This window comes from Bos grunniens, chromosome 19 (assembly GCF_055505025.1).
Source record: "Bos grunniens cultivar Pamir isolate PY7600 chromosome 19, Bosgru_T2T1.0, whole genome shotgun sequence".
NCBI classification, from domain to species: domain Eukaryota; kingdom Metazoa; phylum Chordata; class Mammalia; order Artiodactyla; family Bovidae; genus Bos; species Bos grunniens.
Window position 1 is genome coordinate 18,804,580 of NC_141183.1, and position 23,795 is coordinate 18,828,374.

At 43.6% G+C, this 23,795-nt stretch overlaps 1 protein-coding gene across 2 annotated transcripts in view; it reads left to right on the top strand.

The window, feature by feature from the left end:
* The first annotated feature begins 37 nt into the window (after window positions 1–37).
* EFTUD2 (elongation factor Tu GTP binding domain containing 2) overlaps window positions 38–23,795 on the top strand; it is a 36,570-nt gene continuing 12,812 nt past the window's right edge. The window contains exons 1-12 of one of the 2 annotated variants that reach the window (XM_086357294.1): window positions 38–183; window positions 375–528; window positions 3,087–3,195; window positions 11,010–11,175; window positions 12,086–12,164; window positions 13,554–13,629; window positions 14,111–14,176; window positions 14,972–15,007; window positions 16,484–16,574; window positions 17,612–17,694; window positions 19,120–19,286; window positions 21,016–21,140. In XM_086357294.1, coding sequence (XP_086213420.1) covers window positions 3,091–3,195; window positions 11,010–11,175; window positions 12,086–12,164; window positions 13,554–13,629; window positions 14,111–14,176; window positions 14,972–15,007; window positions 16,484–16,574; window positions 17,612–17,694; window positions 19,120–19,286; window positions 21,016–21,140 — 994 coding nt within the window. In that variant the 5' untranslated portion in view covers window positions 38–183; window positions 375–528; window positions 3,087–3,090. The remainder of the gene's footprint in view (window positions 184–374; window positions 529–3,086; window positions 3,196–11,009; window positions 11,176–12,085; window positions 12,165–13,553; window positions 13,630–14,110; window positions 14,177–14,971; window positions 15,008–16,483; window positions 16,575–17,611; window positions 17,695–19,119; window positions 19,287–21,015; window positions 21,141–23,795) is intronic. The other variant, XM_086357293.1, reaches the window with a different exon arrangement.

The following is a 23,795-nucleotide window of genomic DNA, read 5'->3' on the forward strand; positions in this document are numbered from 1 at the left end:
CGGTGAGGCAGCGTGGGGCGGAAGCACGGTCTCCAGCGGCCGACTGGGAGTTTTTGGCTGAGCAACGGGAGGTGAGTGCCGCTGGTCAGCGTCAGGGGAGGCTTACTCTGGTGGAATGGGAAATTAAATGTCAGATCTGGAAGAGATGCTATATGTTATATGCCACGTTCACTTTACAGATGGGTAAATTGAGGCGTGGAGTAGGATAGAGAATGAAAGCCCGCCCCCGCCCCCCCCCCCCCCAACCGATTCCTGGGTTCCCTGCGTGTCGTCCGTCTGTAAAACCCTTTCCCTGGGCAGGGGTCGTTCTTGCAGTGTCTATTCCCCTATCTTACTCTGTCTTCCAACTGTGCCGCCTTCATTTCTCTATCAAGCTCCCTCCGTCGTTACTCTGTGTTGCTTTGAGAGCCTGCATTGTAGCGGGAAGCTGCAGTGAAGTTTGGTACCGAAATTCACTAGTTTTGTGCAACTGTGGGCAGGTCAGCTGTCTTCTCTGTGCCTTGTTGGAGCCATACATTTCGTCATTCAGTAAGTGGTTCTGTTTTGTGCCAGGCACCCTTTTAAGTGAAAACAAACAAAAACAGTCCTTGCTTAAACTGTAGTTGGAGAGGTGACGGTAAATACATAGATACTTGTATATCTATGTATATACTTGTATATCTTGTATATACAAGAATAGATACTTGTCAGCTAATGATAAATGTTAATAAAAATAATAAAACATTGAAAATAGGGGTTGGAGAGTGTGTGTGTGAGGGGAGGAGTTTTTTAGAGTGACAAGGGAAGGTTTCTCAGAGAAGGTGCTGTGTTAGTAGAGACCTGAGTGAGATGAAGGAACAAGGTATATAGGCCCGAGGGAAGAGCATTTTGGAAGAGTAGAGTAAGTGCAATGGCCCTGAAGCAGAAATGATTTGGATTATTTCATGAACAGTCTTGTATAGAAATTTCTGCAGTCATTTCATAGGTGTCTTGGGAGAATGAAATGTGCACAGAGATGATAGCTCTTTGGAAATAAAAAGAATATGCATATGAAAGTTTCTGTGATAATTTACATTTTCTTATTAGTAGTGGAGCTATTATTTCTCTATTTTATCCACAGTCAGCACTCAACAAGGGGCACTGAAGGAGGTGGAGGGATTACCCTCATGGAATAAATACCAGTATCTCAAAATTGAATGTTCTGGTCAGTTAACATTTATCCGGTGCCTACTTATGTGAAGTGGTGTCTTGGGCATTGGCACATGGGCACAAGGAGCACAGGGTTCCTGTATTCAAGAATGGCCAAAAAAGTTTTTTAACTAAGAAATACAAATAAAACAGACAAAAGAATGGCTAAAAAATAATGCCAGCTAACATTGACTGATCCTGGAATCGTGATGAATTCTTTACACAGCCTATTTTGTTTAATTCTCATAACGCTTTATATGATGAAAATTAATCACTTTATTTTCCAGTTGAAGAAACAGGCTTGGAGAGGTGAATAGCTTACTTAAAGTCACATAGTTATCATAGTTATTAAGTGACAAAGTTTGGATTCAAATCTAGGTCTACCAGTTCCAGAGCCCTGACCAGTAATCCATGCTCTGGTCTGTTGTCTATTACTTGTAAGCTGTAGAGTTGTTGTTGAGGGTAATTAGTGCAGTTAACTACCGTTGATGACAGAAGTAAATGCTGATAAAGACACAAAAGGCTGTAGCATCATAGGTGAGTGAGAAATTGAGGCTCTAGGAAGACTTGAAGGAAGTGGTCTTTGAACAGTTTTTTGAATAGAATTTCAATACTTGAAGTGGAGACAGCCCACAAAATATTTATTAACTGCAGAGAAAAAACAAGTATCTTTATACAGTGGAAAGGCCTGGTAGACACCACCATAATCAAGTGGTTAAGTTAACATCACCACTGATGGAAGAGATTAAAATCACATGCCACTTGTTAGGAGTTGGACTAAAAAGAGCACAGCCTCACTACTGTGATAGTCTTACCAAAAAAAAAAGCATAATGACTCTAATCATGAGGAAATATCAGACAAACTTAAATTCAGGAATATTCTACAAACTCCCTAGCCTATAATCTTCAAAAGTGTCAAGTCATAGAAATCAAGGAAAGACCAAGGATTGTTCCAGATTGAAAGAGACTAAAGACATGGTAGCCAGGTGCAAACATGGAGTCCTTTGCTGTGCAGGACATGAGTGGAACAATTTCTGAAACTTGTATGGGGGCCTGTGGATTAGGTGTAGTAATGTGTCAGTATTTTCTGATTTTGATGGTTGTATTGTGGTTATATAGAAGAATGTCCTTGTTTGTAGGAATCACACACACTAAGAGCAGGGGTTGGCAAACTTTGTCTATTAAGTGCCAGATAGTAAATATTTTAGGCTCTGAGGGCCATATAGTCTCAGAGGCAGCTCCTCAGCTGTTACAGGGTGAAAGCAGCCACAGAGAGTATAAAAAACGGGCATGGCTGTGTTCTAGTAAAGCTGTTTTCATAGACACTGAAATTTGAATTTCATAGAACTAATTGTCATGTATCATGAAATACTGTTCTTTTGACTTTCTTTTCCAAATGTTTAAAAATATTAAAAAAATCATACCTTCCAGGCCGTTATGGGAACAGCCAGATTTGGCCACAGGCTATAGTTTACCAACTCCTGCACTAAAGTCTGAAGAGGTGATGAGACATTGTGTCAGCAACTTATTCTCAAATAACTTAGGAAAAAGTGATGTGCACTGTTTCTGCAACTTCCTGTATTTAATTACTTTAAAATTAAAATTCTTTTAGTATTAAAAAAAAACCAACAAGTGGTCTGGGACTTCCCTGGCAGTCCAGTGGTTAGGACTCCATGCTTCTACGGCAGGGGGCGTGGGTTCAAGCGCTGGTGGAGGGAGGGGAAGAAGTGGGCAAAGTGTATGTGAACAGACGCAGGATTAGGACAGAGAGGAGGGAGAAGTACAGGGCTTTAGAGGAGCAGGTGGTGGGTTGATGTAACTGGAGAGGAGAGTATGTGAAGGGATATGGTCAACCATAGGCCAGGGTGGAGGCCTCGGTTTCCTCACCAGCATCTAACTTTTCTCTTGTTGAATTTTAGCACCATGGATACTGACTTGTATGACGAGTTTGGGAATTACATCGGACCAGAGCTTGATTCTGATGAAGATGATGATGAATTGGGCAGAGAGACCAAAGATCTTGATGAGGTAAAACAAATATATTACTTTTTCTCATCTCTGTTTTTAAAAAAAGCAATGAAATAGTGAATCTTCTGTGCTCCTATAGTAACCTGTATTTATCTCTAACATTGCCCTTTTTATAATTATTATGATTTAATTTGGTTCTTATACTGCCCGTAAGAAAGCTTGAAGTTCCAAAGGAGCATATAAGGTAATTTCATTGGTAGGGTGGTTTTATATTCTGAGTTCTAGTTCTTCAGGTAGTAGCTCTTCTTCCATTTGCTTGAAGTGCCTTTTGGCTATCATGAATAGTTCTAACTTAGAAAAGGTAGTCAGCTCTTTCAAGGGCTGCTGTCCTGGGAGCTCCCTCATAAACTCAGGTTTTAAAGATGTATAGGGCCTTCCCTGGTGGTTCAGTAGTTAAGAATCACCTACCAATGCAGGGGACACGTGTTTGATCAGTGATCCAGGAAGATTCCACATGCTGTGGAGCAACTAAATCCGTGCGCCACAACTACTGAGCCAAAGCTCAAGGGCCCTTGAGCCGCAACTAGTGAAGCCTGCCTGAAATGAGAAGTCTGTGCACCACAACGAAGGTAGCCTCCACTCGCCGCGACTAGAGAAAGCCCGCGAGCAGCAACGAAGAAAAAAAATACACAAAAGCAGTGGAAAGGGAAGACACAGATTCCTGTGCCTCCTCTTCAGGAGAGTTACAGAGGATGAGGTTCAGAAGGGTTTGAGGCTTGCAGAAGACGCCGAAGGCGGCTTTTATGTTGTAGCCCTGTTCAGAACAAAGTGAGTAAGAAGCACACTGATGAGCCCACTGCGCCTCGGTGGAGGCTTGCTATTAATGGGCCAGCAGAAGAGCAGGAGAAAAGTCTTGACTGCCATTTGTCTTCTTCATCAGAGAAACTGTCCTTCAAACCAGAAAAAATAGAATAAACACTGGAAAAAGAAAATTGAAACCATGTAGGTCAAAAGGGAGTAGCTCACACCTTTAGATGAGTTCAAGTCTCCAGGCCCCAGATGAATTGTGTCCTGGGTGGGATGGTGGGTGAGACGTTGCACAGGTAGGCTAGAAAGCTTAAGAAAATGAGGCATGGCCATGGTGCTAAAAAGTGAATCGGGAAACTCCTACTTTTCAAAGAGGAAGAAAAGGTACTGCCTTCAGAAACTATGGACTAGTGAGTGCTATGCATCCATGGTAAAAATTATGGAAGGAATTTTAGAATAGATGACTGTTGAACACTTAGGAAGCCAGGATGAGTTTTTAAAATAATAAGTTTTTCTTGATCCCATTACTAGATATAAGTCATAGGTATGTTGTGGATATTATGTGTATCCTGGTTTGGGCAAGGCATTTTTTTTTTTTTAATAAACCAGTTTTCTTTTTTAAAATATTTTAAAGAGATTATTTTTCATTATACAAGTAACTCACGAATCCAGTTCAAACCAAATAGGAAGGCTTCCTTGGTCTTCATTTCATTTCACTCCCTTTCCCCACTGTAATTCATGATGTCCTTATGGAAAGACAATGTGCTGAGTTATAATGCAATTTGGAGAGGTTCCAGCCAGTTGAACAGTGGGACCCAGAGAGTGTTAGTTACTGGATCATCACCAGAGCTCTTGTGACATAACCCCGGCATCCATGCTTGGTCCTGTCCTTTTTAATCTTTTTATCAATGACTTAGGTGAAGATAGAGAAGAGAGGTGTATAAGATTTGCACATGACATAAGCCAGTATACTGGATGCATGCTCAGTTGCTAAGTCATGTCCAACTCTGTATGACCCTATGGACTACAGCCCGCCAGGCTCCTCTGTCCATGGGATTCTCCAGGTAAGAATACTGGAGTGGGTTGCCCTCTAGGGGATCTTCCCAACACAGGGACCAAACCCATATCTCTTACGTCTCCTGCGTTGGCAGGCGGATTCTTTACCACTGAGCCACTTGGTATATATATATATATATATATATATATATATATATATATATATCCTGGTGTGTATATGTGTGTGTGTGTGTGTATATATATTCTGGTATATATTCCAGACAATATACTGGATAACAGAATCTAAGGTCAAAGATTCTTGAACTTGAATCTTTGAATACTGAGCTAAATGAAGTCCACGAAGTCATTCAGTATTTGTCAAGTACTTACTGTTTGCAGGAAATCCTGATGCAGAAGGGAGCCAAGGCACTATCCATGCCCTCCCGGCACAGGCTCCTTGCCAGGAGAGATGAAGTACAAGCAAGGTTTATAATAGGATACAGGGAAGGACAAGCACTGTTTAAGTCCTAGTAGCTTGTGTCTGTAGGGACATCTCTGGTGATCCAGTGGCCAAGACTCTGTACGTCCAGTTCAGGGGACCTTGGTTCAATTCCTGGTCAGGAAACTACATCCTATATGTCACAACTAAGAGTTCACATGCCCCAGCTAAAGATCTACATGTGGTTGTTCAGTTGCTGGGTGGTGTCCTTCTCTTTGAGACTCTTTGCTGTGGACTGCAGCATGCCAGACTTCCCTGTCCTTCACCATCTCCCGGAGCTTGCTCGAACTCATGTCCATTGAGTTGGTGATGCCACCCAACCATCTCCTTTGTCATCCCCTTCTTCTCCTCCTGCCTTCAGTCTCTCCCAGCATCAAAGTCTTTTCCAGTGAGGTGTCTCTTCCCATCAGGTGGCCAAAATATTAGAGCTTCAGCATCAGTCCATCCCGTGAATATTCAGGGTTGATTTCCTTTAGGATTGACTGGTTTGATCTCCTTGATGTCCAAGATCCCTCATGCTGCAAAGAAAATCAAAGATCCCTCCTGCATGCTGCAACTAAGACCTGGCACAGCAAATAAAAATAATTTTTTTAAAAAATCACATTTTTAGTAATAATATTATAAGGAAGGGTCATTCCTGGCTAGATTGACCACGAAAAATACTTGAGGAAGTCACATTGAAAGTGGACCTGAAGAATGAGTAGGCATCTGTGGGGGGAGAGAGAGTAGAGTGATTAGTGATTGCCCAGGCTGGGGGCAGGAACTAGGTGGGTAATGACTAAAGGGTACAAGGGTTTTAGGTGGGGCGTGATACAAATAATCTAAATTTAATTGTGATGGTTACCCAGCTGTGAGTATACTGAAGACCATTGAACCGTAGGCAGATTGTGTGGCATGTGACTTAGATCTCACTAAGGCTGTTAACAACAACATAAACTAAAAATAAAAGCGGGGGGAATGGTTAAGCAATGTTTGACTGTTTTCACCTCAGTCCAGAGGGTTGAGGGAATCATACTCTAGTAGAAGCTCCTCAGTATTATGGCTTGGGCGAGGCTCTCTCCTTGTTCAATGAACTCACAAATTCTTTCTATTTCATTCTTATACCTGTTACCACAAGAACTCTGGTGTACACATGCTTTTTTTACCTGTAGAAGTTACAAAGTGTGTATAGTTGCATGGTGCACCTGAACTTTTTTTTCAATCTTTGTTTCTTTGGCTGTGCTCTTAGTTGTAGCACAAGAGATCTTTGACCTTGGGGCATCTGGAATCTAGTTCCCTGACCAGGGCTGGAACCCAGGCCTGTTGCACTATGAGCACAGAGTCTTTGCCACCGGACCACCAGGGAAGTCCCTCTTTACATGTATTTTTAATGTAGGTAAATGGTATCATGTTGTCTGTATCATTCTGTTTCTTGCTTTTGCCACTCAGTCTTGTGGTGAGTGATGTATTTTTAGGATCCATCCCTGTTGCTGTGTGTCTGTCTAGTTTGTGGCATCTGATTGCTGCTCCATTCTCCCTGATGTATATCACCCAGGATACCTGCCAGCAGCCTTCCCTCATCACAGATAATACTGCAGTGGCTATTCTCGGGTATACCCAGTTATGCTCCATGTGAACATTTCTGGGGGTTATATTATATATTCCCTGAAGCAGAGTTGCTGATGATAGGGTTGTATATATACTTAATGTGTTTATACTGTCAGGTTCCTCTTCAGCATGGCTGTACTCGTCCAGACTTTCTAGCTGGGTGAGAATCCTATAGCCTCCTAGTCCACATAGGTGCGTAGATTTTTTAAAAAATACTTTTTATGGAGGTGTGTAACAGTGAAGAGCTTCCCTGGTAGCTCAGCTGGTAAAGAATCCACCTGCAGTGCAGGAGACCCCAGTTCGATTCCTGGGCTGGGAAGATCCCCTGAAGAAGGGATAGGCTACGCACTCCAGTATTGGGCTTCTCTGGTGGTTCAGATGGTTAAGAATCGCCTGCAGTGTGGGAGACCTGGGTTCAATCCCTGTGTTGGGAAGATCCCCTGGAGGAGGGCATGACAACCCAATCCAATATTCTTGCCTGGAGAATCCCCATGAACAGAGGAGCCTGATGGGCTACAGTCCATGGGGTTGCAAAGAGTTGGACACGACTAAGCGACTAAGCACAGCACAGCAGTGAAGAGATACATAGGATTTTAATTATGGAGACAGGGAAGAAGGAAGGCTATTCTAGAAAGGAGTGGAGTTTGCAGGAACCAAAAGGTTTTGTTATTTCATCGTAGTCCTTTCTTGACCTCAGAGCTCCCTTCCATTACCTCCCATTTCCCTGTTCCCTATTCGACTCATCTCCGAAGAGTTGTTACTTGCTGTCTCCAAATCCTTTTCTCCCTTTTTTCCCTCAAACCTACTTCTGTTCTTTGCCTCTCCCATTCCACAGAGATGGCTGTCGTCAAGGTCATCAGTGACCTCTGTGTCAGACCCCATTCTCACCCTACCTGCCCTGCCTGCAGCACCTAACCCCGCTAATTACTCCCTCTTTAAAACACTCTCTTTCCTGGACTTCCAGGGAACCTCTGGACTTTCCTTCTCTCTTCTGGCTGGTCCTCCTCAGTCTTTGCTGCTGGTTCCTCCTCATCTCCCTGACCTCCTAACTGTCAACAGGTCCCAAAGCTCCATTACTGATAGCTGTTCTCTGTCTACACTCACTCCCCTGCTCATCTTATCCAGTGTATCAAATACCTTCTATTAACTAAGGACTCTCAAATGTTATCTCCAGCCTGGACTTTGCTCTTGAACCTCAGGTGGTATGTCCAGCTTCCTATTTGGCATCTCTATTTGGTATCTAATATAGCATCTCAAACTCAGCATATCTAAGACCTAAACACAGAACTTCCCCACCCCCTGTCTCCTGCCTCCAATTACTCTCACTGTCTTCCTCATATCATTAAAGACAGTACATTCCCCAGATCAAAAACCTTGCCTCTTTTTTTTCACTCCACTTTGAATTCACTAGAAAATATTTTTGACTCTTTAAAAGTATATGCAGAATCCAGCCTCTTCTGACCACTGTCCCAGCTGCTCCTCTAAGTGCCATTTCTTTCCTACTTCACTGCAGTAGCCTTCTATCGAATCTCCCTCCTTCCAGTATGTTCTCAGTATGAGAACCAGAGTGATTCTTCTAAAACAAAAGCCTGACTGTATCACTCCTCTGCTCAGAACTTCTAGAACCGGACCTCTCAGCCTTGCTACCATTGACATCTGGGGCCAGGTAATTCTTCATTGCAAGAGCTGTCCTTTGTTTTATGGGATATTGATCAGTATCCCTGGCTCATGCCCAGTAGGTCCCCCCACACACACACCCAGAAATGCTTTCAGATGTTGCCAAATGTTTCCCGGAAGGCAAAATTGCCTTTGTTGGGAAGCACTGCCATAAAGTCAGATCACTTAGAATGATCCAGAGGATCCGACATGATCACCTGCTGTGTGATCTCAGCTCATACTGTTATCCCGTTATTTACTGAACTCTCACCATCCTGTCTTCCAACAGGAAACTGGCCTGTCTTGTGAGTAAATGCTATTATTATTGGAAGTATTCAACAGGGGCAGGAATAGGTAGAAAGACTTCCTTCATTTGATAGAGTTGGCTGTGTGCCAGACTGTGAGTTGAGCATGCAGAGTTGACTAGTTTTTACAGAGCTCCCATCCTGTGGGATTCCTGATGTGTGACATAGGGCAGGGCCCAGAAAAGTGCCTTCCATCTGCATCTACTTGTGACCAGTGGCCCTTAAGAAAGGGTTAGTTTTTTTTTTTCTTGGTTAGGATACATAGATTTATTTCTTTGTTATATCAGCTGACAGGGCCTGTAAGCAATTCCCTGGTGGCTCAGTAGTAAAGAATCTGCCTGCCAATGCAAAAGACTCAAGTTTGATCCCTGGGTCAGGAAGATCCCCTGGAGAAGGAAATGGCAACCCTCTCCAGTATTCTTGCCTGGAGTATCCCATGGAGGGAGGGGCCTGGCGGGCTTCAGTCCATGGGGTCCCAAAGAGTCAGACTTAGGAACTAAACAGGAACAATCTAGCGCACGTCTAGTGCCCAGGTCTTGGTTCTATAATCCCATTCTCTGATGAAGAAACTGTGACTCCTTAGATAAATGGCTGACTCTGGACAGGAGAAATATGAGATGAACCTGGAGCATCTTCTGGTGCTGTAAAGTAAGACGTGTTTAAAAACAGCAACCACACAACGATGGAGGCATATTGAAGGGACACAAGAGCCAATTAAAAGCTCCCAGTGACCAAAGAGGCAACAGCTTGAACAAAATTTAAGTATCACTGGATTCTTTCCCAAAGCATAAAATGAATATTCATGAGCTCATAATGGTAGAAATTAATAAATGAAGAGACCAATTTCTTTCCATAGGACTTCAATTAACTGATGTAAACATTCCACCCCTAAGAATACCACAACTCTACACTACTCTATATAAAATAGACAAGCAATAAGAACCCACTGTATAGCCCAAGGAACTTCACCCAGTACTTTGCAATGACCCAGATGGGGATAGAATCTAAGAAAGAGCGGATTTGTGCATGGGTATAACTGATTCACCTTGCTGCACAGCAGAAACCAGCACAACCCTGCATTCAACTGTACACCAACAAGAATTTAAAAAACAAAAACATAATTCCACTCTTAAGTGTAGGCTATACACAGTGACATCATTCCAAAGAGTACAATATTGGGGGAAGAGGGTAACTTTACAGTGCAGAAACCTGCGAATAAGACCTTGGCTTGGTGATCAAGGTTAGCATCAACAGTAGTAAGTCATATTGAGAATATACACCCTTGATGTGGGGTGAAAGTGCTGCTGTTCTCTGTGGTCATCCTTTCAAAACCCCTTAAGGTCTTAAGATCCCCAAATCCTACTTATGAGAAAAACTCAGTCAAATTCACTGAGAAAGTTTCTATAAAATGCCTTACTCAAAACTGGAGGCCATCAAAAACAAGGAAAGTCAGAGAAGCCTAAGAAGACATGATTGCTCAAGGTAGTGTCCTCAGTGGGATCCAGATTGTTTTTCTTTGTGTGACTTCCTAGGCACTGAGCCACCTTTTTGTGTCCCTTTGGTGCCTGTAGAATTTATTCCCCTGGGGTTTTGTTTTCATTACTTGGTGGCACAATGGTGTCAGACCTCTGAGGTCCCAATGGAGGAAAGTTTCTCACTCAGATCAAGGCATCTAATAACTCTCTGCACAGACTATCTGCCACTAGTTTCCTGTCTTCAGGAGGGTTAAGAATGCTCTACTTTCAAGTCCTGTGGCTGCATCTGCCCAGAGTCCACAGCTGGCCCCTCCACACATGTCCCAAGAAAGGGTTCATTTGAATCGGGAGAGTGGTCTGTGCCCGTGGCTTACAGTCTTCTCATTGTGGAGGATCACTCAAGGGTAGACCCTGCCTTGTTGACTCCTTAGTGCGGAACTCAAGAAGCTGCCAGGCGTGTGACATTGCTTTTAACTCAGGTATTGTAGTCCGTCCCTGAGCAGGAAGAGGGCATGCCTCTTCCCAACTCCTTCCCGCTTTTGCGTTCAGGTCGATGAGGATGAGGACGACGATGATGTGGGCGATCACGACGAAGACCACCCTGGGATGGAGGTGGTGCTGCACGAGGACAAGAAGTACTACCCCACCGCCGAGGAGGTGTACGGCCCCGAGGTGGAGACCATAGTTCAGGAGGAGGACACCCAGCCTCTCACAGGTCAGTCAGAGGCAAAATCAGAATGGAAACCTCGTGTGATAGCCAGAAGCAGTCTGAAAAAGTTCAGTGAATGACATGACTCATTTTTCTTTGAGGTGCTATCTCTGGGTTGAGATTCAGTTAACCCTGCTTTGATATTCAATAAAACAGCTCGTTACTAAATAAATATGAGTTGCTTCTTTACCTAATATCTGTTTAGGTTCCCAAAGACTGTCTTTGAGTTCCCCCTCCAGTCTGTTCTGTTTTTCGTTTCCCATCCAAATAATGCCAGTTCCTTTAACCAGTCCATCTCTTAATAAAGAGATATTCCACTTAATATCTTATTAGATATCTTATCTAATATCTTATTTCTTTTTTTTTTAAATTTTATTTTATTTTTAAACTTTACATAATTGTATTGGTTTTGCCAAATATCAAAATGAATCCACCACGGGTATACATGTGTTCCCCATCCTGAACCCTCCTCCCTCCTCCCTCCCCATACCATCCCTCTGTGTCGTCCCAGTGCACTAGCCCCAAGCATCCAGTATCGTCTAGTATCTTATTTCTTAATAAAGAAATATTCCACTTCCTTAATAATTGCCACTGATCTTCTGGGAAGTAGTTGCATTTTATAAATTAAGGGGAAGTTCTGAGCTGCATTCACCTCATCCTGTCCTGTATCCAGCCCCTCTCCCCTCCTCCCACAAAATGAAGTCCAAACACCTCAGTCCACAGGTCAGGATCCTTCACTGTCTCGTGCCAAACAGCATTCCCAGAACTTCTGCAACCTGAGTGGTCCTCGAGAATAATATAAATTGGTGTCCTATATCATCCATTCCAAAAGCTGAGTCTCATGGAATAGGGCCTTTGATTTTTATGCTTTATGCCTACCTGTACATCACTCTTTTTTTTTTTTCCTTCCTCCTAGAACCCATTATTAAGCCAGTGAAAACCAAGAAATTCACTCTGATGGAGCAGACGTTACCTGTCACGGTGTACGAAATGGAGTAAGTTACAAGGTCTTGCGGCCTCTGCGCGTATATTGTGGGTTTGTTTTCTCACGGAGGTTGGAGGTAGTTTGTGGTTGAAGTAGCCAGTGGGTTGGGGGCAAGAGGTGGTGAGAGCAGTGGCATCCATTTGTGCCTGAGTCACTTTACTGGCTTCTCTCTGTGACCAGGTTCAGCTCTGTGGCTGGCTACCTGCTGCCAGATCTAGTCTGACAGCTTCCAGCTTTATTTGGTAGGTAAGAGGGCATATCCATGAACTGTTTCTTATTTATTAATTAGTTTATTGTTTAAAAATTGAGGTACAGTGTGGTGGTAGCTTCCAGTGTACAGCTCAGTGATTCAGATTCTTTTCCCTTGTATGTTATTACAGAATACTGAGTGTAGTTCCCTGTGCTGTGCAGTAGGTCCTTGTATGTACTAGTGTTTATACGTTAATCCCAGGCTCCTCTAATTTATCACCTTCCTGTTTGGTAACCGTAAGTTTGTTTTCTATGTCTGTGAGCCTATTTCTGTTTTGTAGATAAGTTCGTTTTTTTGTTTTTCGTTTTTTTTTAATTCTACATACAAGTGATGTCATATGATATTTGTCTCTGTCTGGCTCACTTCACTTAGTGTGATAATCTCTAGGTCCATCCATGATGCTGCACCAGTGAATTATCGTGAAAGCAAAAATCGCTTCCTACCATTTGCCAAAATTTTCCGTCATCTTATATGGTTGCTGAGATAGGCTCCATCTTAACTTTCTTCGTGGCTCTCCTATAGATCTCAGCTGTTTTCTCTTCTTCCAGACCTTTAGTTTGGTATTGGAAGCCTGCCTCTGAGACAGACTGGGTATTGTACTTATCATTGGTAGGGCCGCCAGAGCCTGTTTTGACCTGGTAAGGTTGCTAGATGTTTTGGGAACATAACAACTCTTGATTGTGAAAAGGAGGCAGAAGTAGGTATATGTGTGTGGAATAATTTAGACTATTCATACTGCAAACTGTTGGAAAAGATTTTCATTGATGAAATGCACTTATAAGGCCCTCGTATTGGGACACTTGTGAACCATTATTAGATAATGAAACTTTTTTTTCCTTTTTTTCAAAAAAACAAAACAAAACATTGACATCTTGTCCAAAGGAGTGAGGTCCCTTCTGAAACAGTCAGCTCACCTGCCATTGTTCATACTTTCTTTTTTTTTCCCATTTATTTTATTTCTGGCTGTGCTGGGCCTTTGTTGCTGCGTGTGAGCTACCTGCTCCCAGGTCTAGACTGACAGCTTTCAGTTTTATTCTCCAGTTGGTCTGAAAGTTGTCCCTGGCCAAAAATACCTAACACACCTCTGTACCACTCGTCCGTTTGAAAACTGGCCAAAGCCCCCTTTTCTCTTTTCTTTTGTCCTTTCAGTTTCTTGGCAGATCTGATGGATAACTCGGAGCTCATCAGAAATGTGACTCTCTGTGGCCATCTGCACCACGGCAAGGTAAGCGGGCTTTTGGCTACTTGGAACAGGGTTGCTCTTCATTTCTGCTCATTTTTTTCAGACCTCAGAGTCGCATGTTGGGGTCTGAGGCCTGAAGGCTGGACCTCCTGACTCTGGGGGCCTCCGTGCCTATTGTGAAACTGAGCTGTGAAATTCCAGCTTTTTCTGAGCAGCAGATGGAAAGCTAAGCCACTGGCATGCCTGAGCCTTGTGTCTACATCTGGACAGAAGAGGGGAAATTGAGCCTTACTTTGATTTTGATTTTATAAGTTTTTATTTCCTGGGGGATGCTTGTCTAAGAAAGATTTCATCTTTCATTTGAAAATAATCCTGTGGCTTCATTGTTGATCCTTTGCTGTGCCATAATCCTCTCTGCTCTCCTCTTCCTCTCTTTATTCCTAAATTATATGGTGTACTGGGGGAAGGGTAGAATCGATTTTCCTTGGTGGGTGGCAGAACATAACTTTCTCTTCTCTTTCAGACATGTTTTGTAGATTGTTTAATAGAGCAGACTCACCCAGAAATCAGAAAGCGCTATGACCAAGATGTAAGTAGAAATCCTGTTCAGCGTTTAGGATGAACCATTCAGAATATACAGGGGTGGGCGTCTCTCTCCTTCCCCTTCCCCTTCCTTCTACCTTGCCACTCTCATTATAAATAATGATGCCTTAGGATTGTGTGCCTTTTAATGTGCTGTTTTATAATTGTAATTTCTATGAATAGCCCTTAAGAAAATGATTTCAGCTTTCTTGGGAACATAGAGAATGTTAACCTGCAGTATTTTGGGGTGATCTGTTCTTCACTTGGGATCGCTCCTCTGTTCTGATATATCCTGACTTTTATAGCCTATTCTTTCCTGTCATAGTATTAATAGCCTACTCTATAAATATAATACAATTGGACCTTGTTGCTTTCATCATAAATTTAAGTGACTCTGAATGAGGCCAAGTGTGGCTGCAAGTCTCAGTGCAATAAATGTTCAGTCTCTGCCAGATCGACTGTTTTGACATGCGGGGGCTCCACGAAGGCCAGCTATGTCTCCGTGTACCACTGCGAAGAATTCAGTGCATTTGTTATAATTTAGCTCTCCGGCCATACCTGGTCTTTAGTGACTTCCCCCACTCCCCAAGAAAACACATCAGGAAGGAGCATTTTCTATCTGGCAGGGCGCCAGTCTCATTGTCTGAAATGTCTGTAGGGACACCCTGTTATCTTCCATCTCTTCTCCTGAGGCAGAGACCCTGGAGCGGGGAGGTGGTGAGGGAAAGTGATTGATGGTTTGTGTGGGAGCGGAGTCTGAATTCAGGTGGTAACCACAGTTCTTCATTATTTTTATTTTTAGCTGTGCTACACTGACATCCTCTTCACAGAACAAGAGGTAAGTGTGCCTTTGGAAATCTGATTGTTGTTCACAGCAGTAGTAGTTTTGTAGGGAATGTGGAGGAGCCTTTATGATAACGGTTTGGCCCATACCACTGCCCCTGTCTCACTCCCACCCCTCACCTCTATCTCCCTGCTTCTCCTAGTCATCCCAAGATCTGTAACTTGAAAGAGAGCTGGGTAGGCAGACTGTCCAGTACAGGGGGGACCTTCGTATCCTTGGCTGGATATAATTAATAGGGCAAGTGCCAGGAGGTGTTGAGAACATTTATGCTCTAAGTTTTGCAGAAGCTAAACAGGATGTTTCAAATGACATCATCCTTAAAAATCTGCTGTAAGATGACTCCGTCCATATGTTGATCTCTGGGAGTAGCTTCTCTTGGTGAATGAGTTCGTCTGTCTTTGTGCTTTTCTTTCTGATTAAAGGAGTGAGTATACATCTTGGTCTTTGCCATTCCACCTGGTTGGGCTTTCTTTCCATCTGGATCTTTGGCCCTCCCCTCCAACCCCTTCTGTTTCCCTGTCTCCTTAATTTCTGTCTGTTTAATGACCACACGGAAAGCACAAGAGTGTAAGTATGATTAGCCAAAGGAACTGTAAGCAGTCCTAGTGTATGTTAAACACTCGACAGATATTAGCTGTTGTTTTTATATATATGAATATATTTATATATTTGCGTGACTGAAGTTGTTTTAATACTTTGTTACAGCTTTTATTTTATATATATTATATATATATACACGGTTTGGTTTAGTCACTCAGTTGTGTGCAACTCTTTGCGACCCTATGGACTGTAGCCTGCCAGGCCCTTCTGTCCATGGGATTTTCCAGGCAAGAATACTGGAGTGGGTTCCCATTTCCTTTTCTCATATATGTATATATTTAAAAACCTAAAATACTCCAGATTGTTTCTTTTCACTTACATGGTGCTTAATTGTTTTTGTTTACACTGTATGAGGAGGGTAAGATATTAGGACTCTAGATTCTCTACTAAACTTTAATACTGCTTTGCTGGACTTCCCTGGTGGCTCAGACAATAAAGAATCTGCCTACAATGCAGATCCTGGGTCAGGAAGATCCCCTGGAGAAAGGAAGGGCTGCTCACTCCAGTATTCTTGCCTGGAGAATCCCATGGACAGAGGAGCCTGGCGGGCTATAGTCTATGGGGTGGCAGAGTCAGACACAACTGAGCAACTAACACTTATTTACTGCTTTGCTAGCTTGTTCATTTATTTTTAGCTTTTTGTATTTGAACCAACTCCTCCCCGCCCGCAACCCCCCAACACTGTTTAACATCCAGATAGTTCATCTTCAAGGTCATTCTGGTGAGAGGCCTAGTTAAAAATCACACCCATTACAAGGAGATACATCAGGATAATTTACTAGCAACTGGAAAGACCCAGGAGCACCATGAACCCCTTTGGCATAGGAAGAGGCCTTGATCACTCTTGCCCTTTTTCTCTATGCTTTTCAGAGGGGTGTTGGCATCAAAAGTACTCCTGTGACAGTGGTCTTGCCAGATACCAAGGGGAAATCCTACCTCTTCAACATCATGGACACTCCAGGTAGGACATCCCTTGACCTTTCACCTTCAGAACCTTACCCAGCTTGTTTCTCGTGGTCCCACACTTTCCAGAACAGAACATTGCATCTTTGTTTTTACATTTCCTCTCCTTCGTTGAGATAATTTTCTTTTTTTAACTGTCTTTTTTGCATCTAATGAGTTAATTAGCGAGCACTCTGCTCCAGACCTTCTGTTTTGTTCCTCTCTTGACTCTGCTTTACAAGATTTAAATTTGGGGGAATCTTATAGTCATGTATTCATTGGGGCAGCAAAGCTGAGTCACACATGGTCCTGGGCTCAGGCAGTCTCGGTCTTTCCATCTTTTGAAAGAGACTGGGGGAGCACACGCCAATGGCTGGGGGACTTGCAGGTTACCACACATTGCCCTGTGGCTGACTTTCTCTTTGGAAAGGCCCAGCTCAGGGTTCTCCTGTTTGTTTTTTTTAATTTTTGTCCACAGCCTGTGGGACCTTAGTTCCCCTTTTGGGGATTGAACCCACACTCCCTGCACTGGAAGGTAGAGTCTTAACCACTGGACCACCAGGGAAGTCCAAGGCTTTTCCTTTTTTAAATAGGAAAATTTGGGTTTTGACAGATTGGCCTTCTTTGCCCCATCAGATCTCCATTGCCCTCATACCTCTCAGCCCCCGACTTCCAGCCCGCACCCACCAGCCACCTTACCAGCAGCCTGTGCAGGCCCTCCTTTGCCCTTTTTCCTACCTCCAAATTGTCTTTGGTCTCACAGAACTCTACTTACTGCTGAGACTGGTTTAGTCTGTGAGTATGAATGCCTTATGCCCTCCTTGGTGAAACACTTCCTTTGTGTTTGAGGGTCTCCTGGATAAAAGCTTAATCTAAGCTTTTAGTGACTTTGATGCAGAATTTTATACCCTTCAGGGAGCTGTGGGGAGAAGGGAAAGAGAATATTCGTGGGTTTGTGTGCTTTGCAGCCCCACCCTGCCCCCAACCATGTACAAGTTAATTGTGCCTCATCCTGCCACCACACAAATTGTGACTTACTTGGTATTTGCTTTCCAGGACACGTGAATTTTTCTGATGAGGTCACAGCGGGCTTGCGCATCTCAGATGGAGTGGTCCTTTTCATCGATGCCGCCGAGGGCGTGAGTCTGCCTCTTTTTTTAGACCCCTCCTCCCTGTTATATTTGCCCCACATGATGCCCAGAGCTCTGAGGTAGCTGGGAGCTAGAGAACATGAGAGTCTGTGGGATTAAGGTTCACGTTTGCTGTAAAAATGAGGGCAGCAAATGAAAGTCGAAATTAGTTCTCATGAGTCTCTCACTCCCTACCCAGTGAGGCGCAAAATGATCACAAAAATGCAAAGGTAAATAAAAGGGAAGGAAGAGAGTTTGAAATGTTAAGAGTTTGTCTAAGCTAAAGAGTTTGAAGTTAAAAGATCCAGGGTGTCTTTTATATTTCTAAATAGAAAGATTCCATCATTTGACTTAACCTCATTCACGTTGTCATCAGTGAGATAACCAGCAGAGGGAGCCAGAGTTGCCCTTTTTTAAAATTGACTTCATTTTGGAATAATTTCAAACTTGCTGAAAAGTTGCAGTAACACAGAGCAACTCCCCCTCATTTGTAATTCTCTCTGTACATGTACGCATGCACTCACATGTGTATGTGTGTTCCCCTTGTACCATATGAAAAGGAAATATTTCAGAATATATTTCCTAAGAAGAAGGGCATCACTTATGTAACCATGATAGGCTTACCAAAATCGGGGAACTTAACATTGATACAGTTGTACAGAAATTTTCCTGTAGACCTTAGTCAGTCCCAATAAATGTCCTTTATAGAATTTTTTTTCCTAATCCGGGATGATGCATAACATTTAATTTTCATGTGTCTTTCATAGGAATGGTTCTCTTATCTTTCTTGGTCTTTTATGACATTGGCATTTTTGGAGAATATAGGCCATTGATTTTGTCAGTTGTCTTTCAGAGTATGTTTATGGCTACTGGAGTACATTACTTCTAAAATTTCTCACTGAACACAGATAATATACACCCATGCATAACTGTTTCTATACATACATATTAAAAAACATTAAGGTAGTAAAAAAGGAAAAAATCAGTTTATCTTAATACCCACAATTCTTTTTTGTTTGTTTGTTTCGTTTGAACCTCGAGGCTTGTGGAATCTTAGTTCTTAATTCCCTGACCAGTGATTGAACCTGGGCCCACTAAGCGAAAGCACCAAGTCCCAACCACTGAACCGTCAGGGAATTTCCCTAATATCCACAATTCTATTTCCTCACCACAGCTTCCCAAGCCTTTCTTGGTTCCTTCTCTGGCACTGAGAAACTTGGCTCCCCAAATCATCAGTGTATTTATTCATTTCTCAACCCTACAAGGTCACCTCTTAAAATTTCTGACTCTGCTGTTGAATAAGATACCCTCTGCTTCCCCCTCGTAATCTGTTTCCTCTCTTCCCCATTCTTCATATTTTAAGATAGAACTTTCTTTGACTCTGTGCTGGCCTGTTCTGCCCTCTTGCACTCATCCCCACCTTCTGTGCCTCAGGTGATGCTGAACACAGAGCGGCTGATCAAGCACGCGGTGCAGGAGAGGCTGGCAGTCACCGTGTGCATCAACAAGATTGACCGGCTGATCCTGGAGCTGAAGCTGCCACCCACGGATGCTTACTATAAGCTGCGTCACATTGTCGATGAGGTCAACGGCTTAATAAGGTAGAGGAGCCCCCGAAGTAAACCTCCTGTCCCTGGCACTCTGGTTTTTATAAATCTTAACCTTGAACACCTCTGGGGGCAACTCTGAGCTCTTGGCATGCGTTGACGAGCTTGTTGGACACAGCTGGAGGAACATTCTGTGACTCTGCAGGGTCTGACTCCCTAGCCTTGGCCTCATTAACTCTGCTCCTTAACCAGATAGGCAACTGGCCGCACATCCTCAGTTTATTACTGCGGTCAGTTCCCTGAGCTCTAGACTCGGTCTCATCTTCACCAGCCAACCACGTAAAGTTGGGCAGATTCCTTAACCTCTTAGAGCCTCAGTTTCTGCTTCTATAAAAAGAGAATAGTAGTATTTGCCTAATGAGATGTTACAAGAAATTAAGTAGATAGCTGACATAACATACTTAGCACAATGCTCAGTGATAATAGCTTATGGGTGAATAATGTCAGCTGCTATTATCTTATTAGCACAGACTCAGTAAGAGAAGGAGCTGTTGTCTTTTGTTTCTTCCTGAAGCTGCTTTTCAACAAGATGGATTTGGGGTTTAGGTTAATAAGTATGAATGATGGTTGGGAGACCTTGGAATCATGGTGGCTTTGAAGAATAGGTTAAATATTTCTTAAGGACAGTTTAACCTGTAGCGGAAAGATGTACAGATAACTTCTTGAGGCCCCCTGCAGGGCTTGGGAGGAGCCTGTCCAGCTGAGAAAACTCCACTCCACCTGAGGATCCAGGACAGACCCCTCGTGGCCCGGGACAAGTTCACCTTTAGGAACAGCCCCAGTTTGCAGTGCTGGTTCTCAACAGGGGTATCTTCTCCCTGACACTGAAGAGGCTGAGAATGACTGGAGCCCAGTGTTATAGCCAGAATCCAAAAGATGAAATGATCCACTTCTCTGAAGACAGGGCAGGGGTTGTGTAGGGCTAAATCATGATCTACTAGAACAGGAAGTTAGGAAGTCAAGAAGTCACATCTCAAGCGCCAAGCAAGAAATATCACCATAAATATATTGTTTAGAAATATGGAGGTAAATGCTCTAGAAGCAGCTTTTAAAGAAGTTGAAAACACTCACCTCTCGGGAGCATAACTTGGGAGTGTGGTAGGGGAGTGCTCTGTAGAAGCCAGTACTTGTATTTCTAGATTAAGAAATTGCATAAAGCAGTGTGTCAGGAAGGCTTGGGTTGATTCCTGCTGGTTTTCTTATAAATGCTGGTGAACTTGGGGGTACTGTGGCTTCTGCATGACTTTTAAGACTAAATGTTTTAACTTGAGTTTGTAAAGCAAAGCCAGACAAGACCATATGAGAATGGGGAGCAAAGTTGCTTTTTTTTTCATTCATTCATTCATTTACTTATACTGGTATTTCTGTTTGTGAAATTGAGATTTCTCAAATGTACTCCTGTTTTATCAAAGTAGTTTCATTTCCTGTGTTCTGAGGTGTTTGTCCTCCCAAGTTTCCCTTTGTCTGGCGCAGTTAACTTCTCCAGGATCATGCAGTATGTTTCCAGCTCTGGAAAATCATCTTGTTACTGGGAGTTAGGGAACAGCTCCATCATGTCACTTTCTTGGAGCCAGCTGTTGGCGAAGCTGTGTGTGTTATGCAAACCCTTTCTGAGGGCGGCTGCTGGAAAGAGGCTCTGATACCAAGTCCTGCCCTTCATCCTTCACCTCAGGCCCACACTGCAGCCCAGTCAGCCCCACACTCAGGGTCATCTCTCTTTCAGCATGTACTCCACGGATGAGAACCTGATCCTTTCCCCGCTCCTGGGCAATGTCTGCTTCTCCAGCTCCCAGTACAGCATCTGCTTCACGCTGGGCTCCTTTGCCAAGATCTATGCTGACACCTTCGGTAAGCTCTGGCTGGCAGTCTGTCTCACCAGCTTCCCCAGAGTCCTGTGTGCATTTCCTGCTGAATAGTTCAGAAATGGGCTGCACGCCAGAGTCCCTGCCAAAGAGAGCACTGTGTCAACTGTTACCAAGTCACATTTGGGGCTCTTTTTGGCCCTGAGACTCTCTTCTCAGGCTCAGTGGTCTCCAAACAGTAGAAGGATAAAGGTGCCTGGGAAGAAATGGGTGAAGAGGGGGCTCATACCAGGAACAAGAATCTCCTCAAGTGACACAGGTTTTGTCAAAAAGGAATTATCCATGCTCCCAAAGCCATGCAGGCCTTTTCCTCAAAGATGGAATCTCTCTCACCAATGGTGCTTCAAGCTGTCTTTCCAACCGTATCCAGGCACATAAGGGGCTTCCTTGGTGACTGAGTCAGTAAAGAATATGCCGGCAATGCAGGAGACCCTAGTTCAGTCCCTAGGTCGGGAAGATTCCCCTGGAGATGGAAATGGCAACCCACTCCAGTATTCTTGCCTGGGAAATCCCATGGACAAAGAAGCCAAGTGGACTACAGTCCTTAGGGTTGCAGGAGTCAGACATGACTTAGCGACTGAGCCACCAGCACCACCAGGCACATAGATGTTTCATAGGCCTACTTGAGAACTTGCGTTGGATTCACAGCCCACTGGGACACACGGCAGAATGATTTTATATGTAGGTCCTTGGAGCCGCAGCACGCTGGGCCTTTGGAGCTGAATTCCAAAGATGGGAGAGCCCTGGGGCCAACATCCCAACTCTCAAGACAGTCCCACATGCTCCACCTCTGTGCCTCCTGGGGCGCCAGTGTTTGTGTTCGCTCCAGTCAGTGGTCCTGCCTCACTTGCAGTGTGGAAATGTTTGCTCTGGCGAAAGTAACAGGCCAGTTGAAACTTGGTCTTTTTTTTAATGTGTATATATTTACTGCATCCTTATTTGGAAAAGTGAAAAATACAGTAAAATCTAGTCAAGGAAACAAAATTCACCCATAACCTCATTACCATAACTACTGCAAGCATTCAGATACAGTTCCTTCTTTCTCTGTTCAGTGTTTTACATCAGTGAGATCTTATTTCATATATAATATAATTACATAAGATAAATATTTACTTAGTATTAGATCATAAGAATTTGTCTGTTAAATCTTATCTATAAATACTATTTTGGGACTTCCTTGGCAGTCCAGTGGTTAATACTCCACGCTCCCAGTGCAGGGGATGTGGGTTTGATCTCTGGTTGGGGAACCAAGATCCCACATGCTGCACGGCACATCCAGAAAAAAAAAAAAAAAAGATTTTCTATAACTGCTCATTGGTCCACTGTATGAATGTATACTTTCTCATCATTAGACATATATTTTGGTTGTTTCCAGATGGTTCTTCCTAAAAAATGGTTAGATGGACAATAAATGAAGATCATCTGAACAGGGTTCCAGTTTATGTTTCTGAATGTTCTTTGAATCAGCATATGAAGCAAAATCCAAGACTGTTTATGTAATTATATTACATTGATGGTTCAGTTTCTGACTGAAAATGGCCCTGAGCCTCAGGCGAGATTTATTACTCATCCTTTGAACCTAGTGTTTATGCAGACACCAGCTCTGGGCCCCAAGATCATTCTGAGACACCATGTATGGACTTGTAGAATGTCAGCCCTGGAAGGAGTCAGATCATCGAGCCCTTCCCCATCATTTTCCATGTGGGAAAGCTATGCCCAGGGACACAGAACTTATTGGTGGGCTTGGAGCTAGAATGCATCTTGTGCTTTTTCTATCACACCATCCTGCCAGAACTGAAACCATGTCCTCCTACCAGGATTACAAGGCATGGTGAATGATCTCTGACCTCAGGGAACTTCCTCCAGTGGGTAGACAGAACTCCACAGTGATGAACAACAGGAAGGTGGTGTGGGCAGAATGCTGGTGGCCGCCGTAGCCGGGTGGGGTTGAGGGAATTCAGCTCCAAAGGCCCAGGGGTCTGAGAAGGCTAAAGGAGAGGGGGCTTGGATGGTAGAGAGTAAGGAGCCAGGGGTTCCGGACTCCCTGGGCTGGAAGAGGAGGCAAGGATGCAGGAGCAGCTGTTCAGGAACAGTGGATTCTTCATCAAGGAGAGGCATTCAAGCAGGCCTGGCAGCTTGGGTTTGGAGCACATGGAGAGAGCTTGGAATGCGGGGTTAAGGAGTTTAGACTTTATCCTGTAGGGAATTCGGAGCTAATAAAGATTGGGGTGGAGTGGTGTGTGGAGGGCTGGCCTATCTTTGGCCAGAGAAGAAAGGGACATCTCTTTACACATTTTCACCACTATCAGATAGAGGATTGGCAATATTGGCTTGATGTTGACCATGAGATTGAGGGTGGGGGTAGGGGTCGATCAGAGAGATGTTTGCACTTTCTTTGTATCAGTGTTTATTTAACTTCTGGCACACACTGGGCCTGGTTCTTTGCCTACACAGCTCAGTCCAGGGATGATAGTATAGTGTGTGTTAAGTGCAGGAGTGGGAGGCATGTAAAAGACACAGTGGTTCACGGGAGAGGAAGAGTTTCAGTAACTAATAACGTGGGAAAGAAAGGAAAATATGGTCAACGAGCTCTGGACTTAGAAGATCTTGAATTTTAAAAGCCACAATGTCATTTCTTATT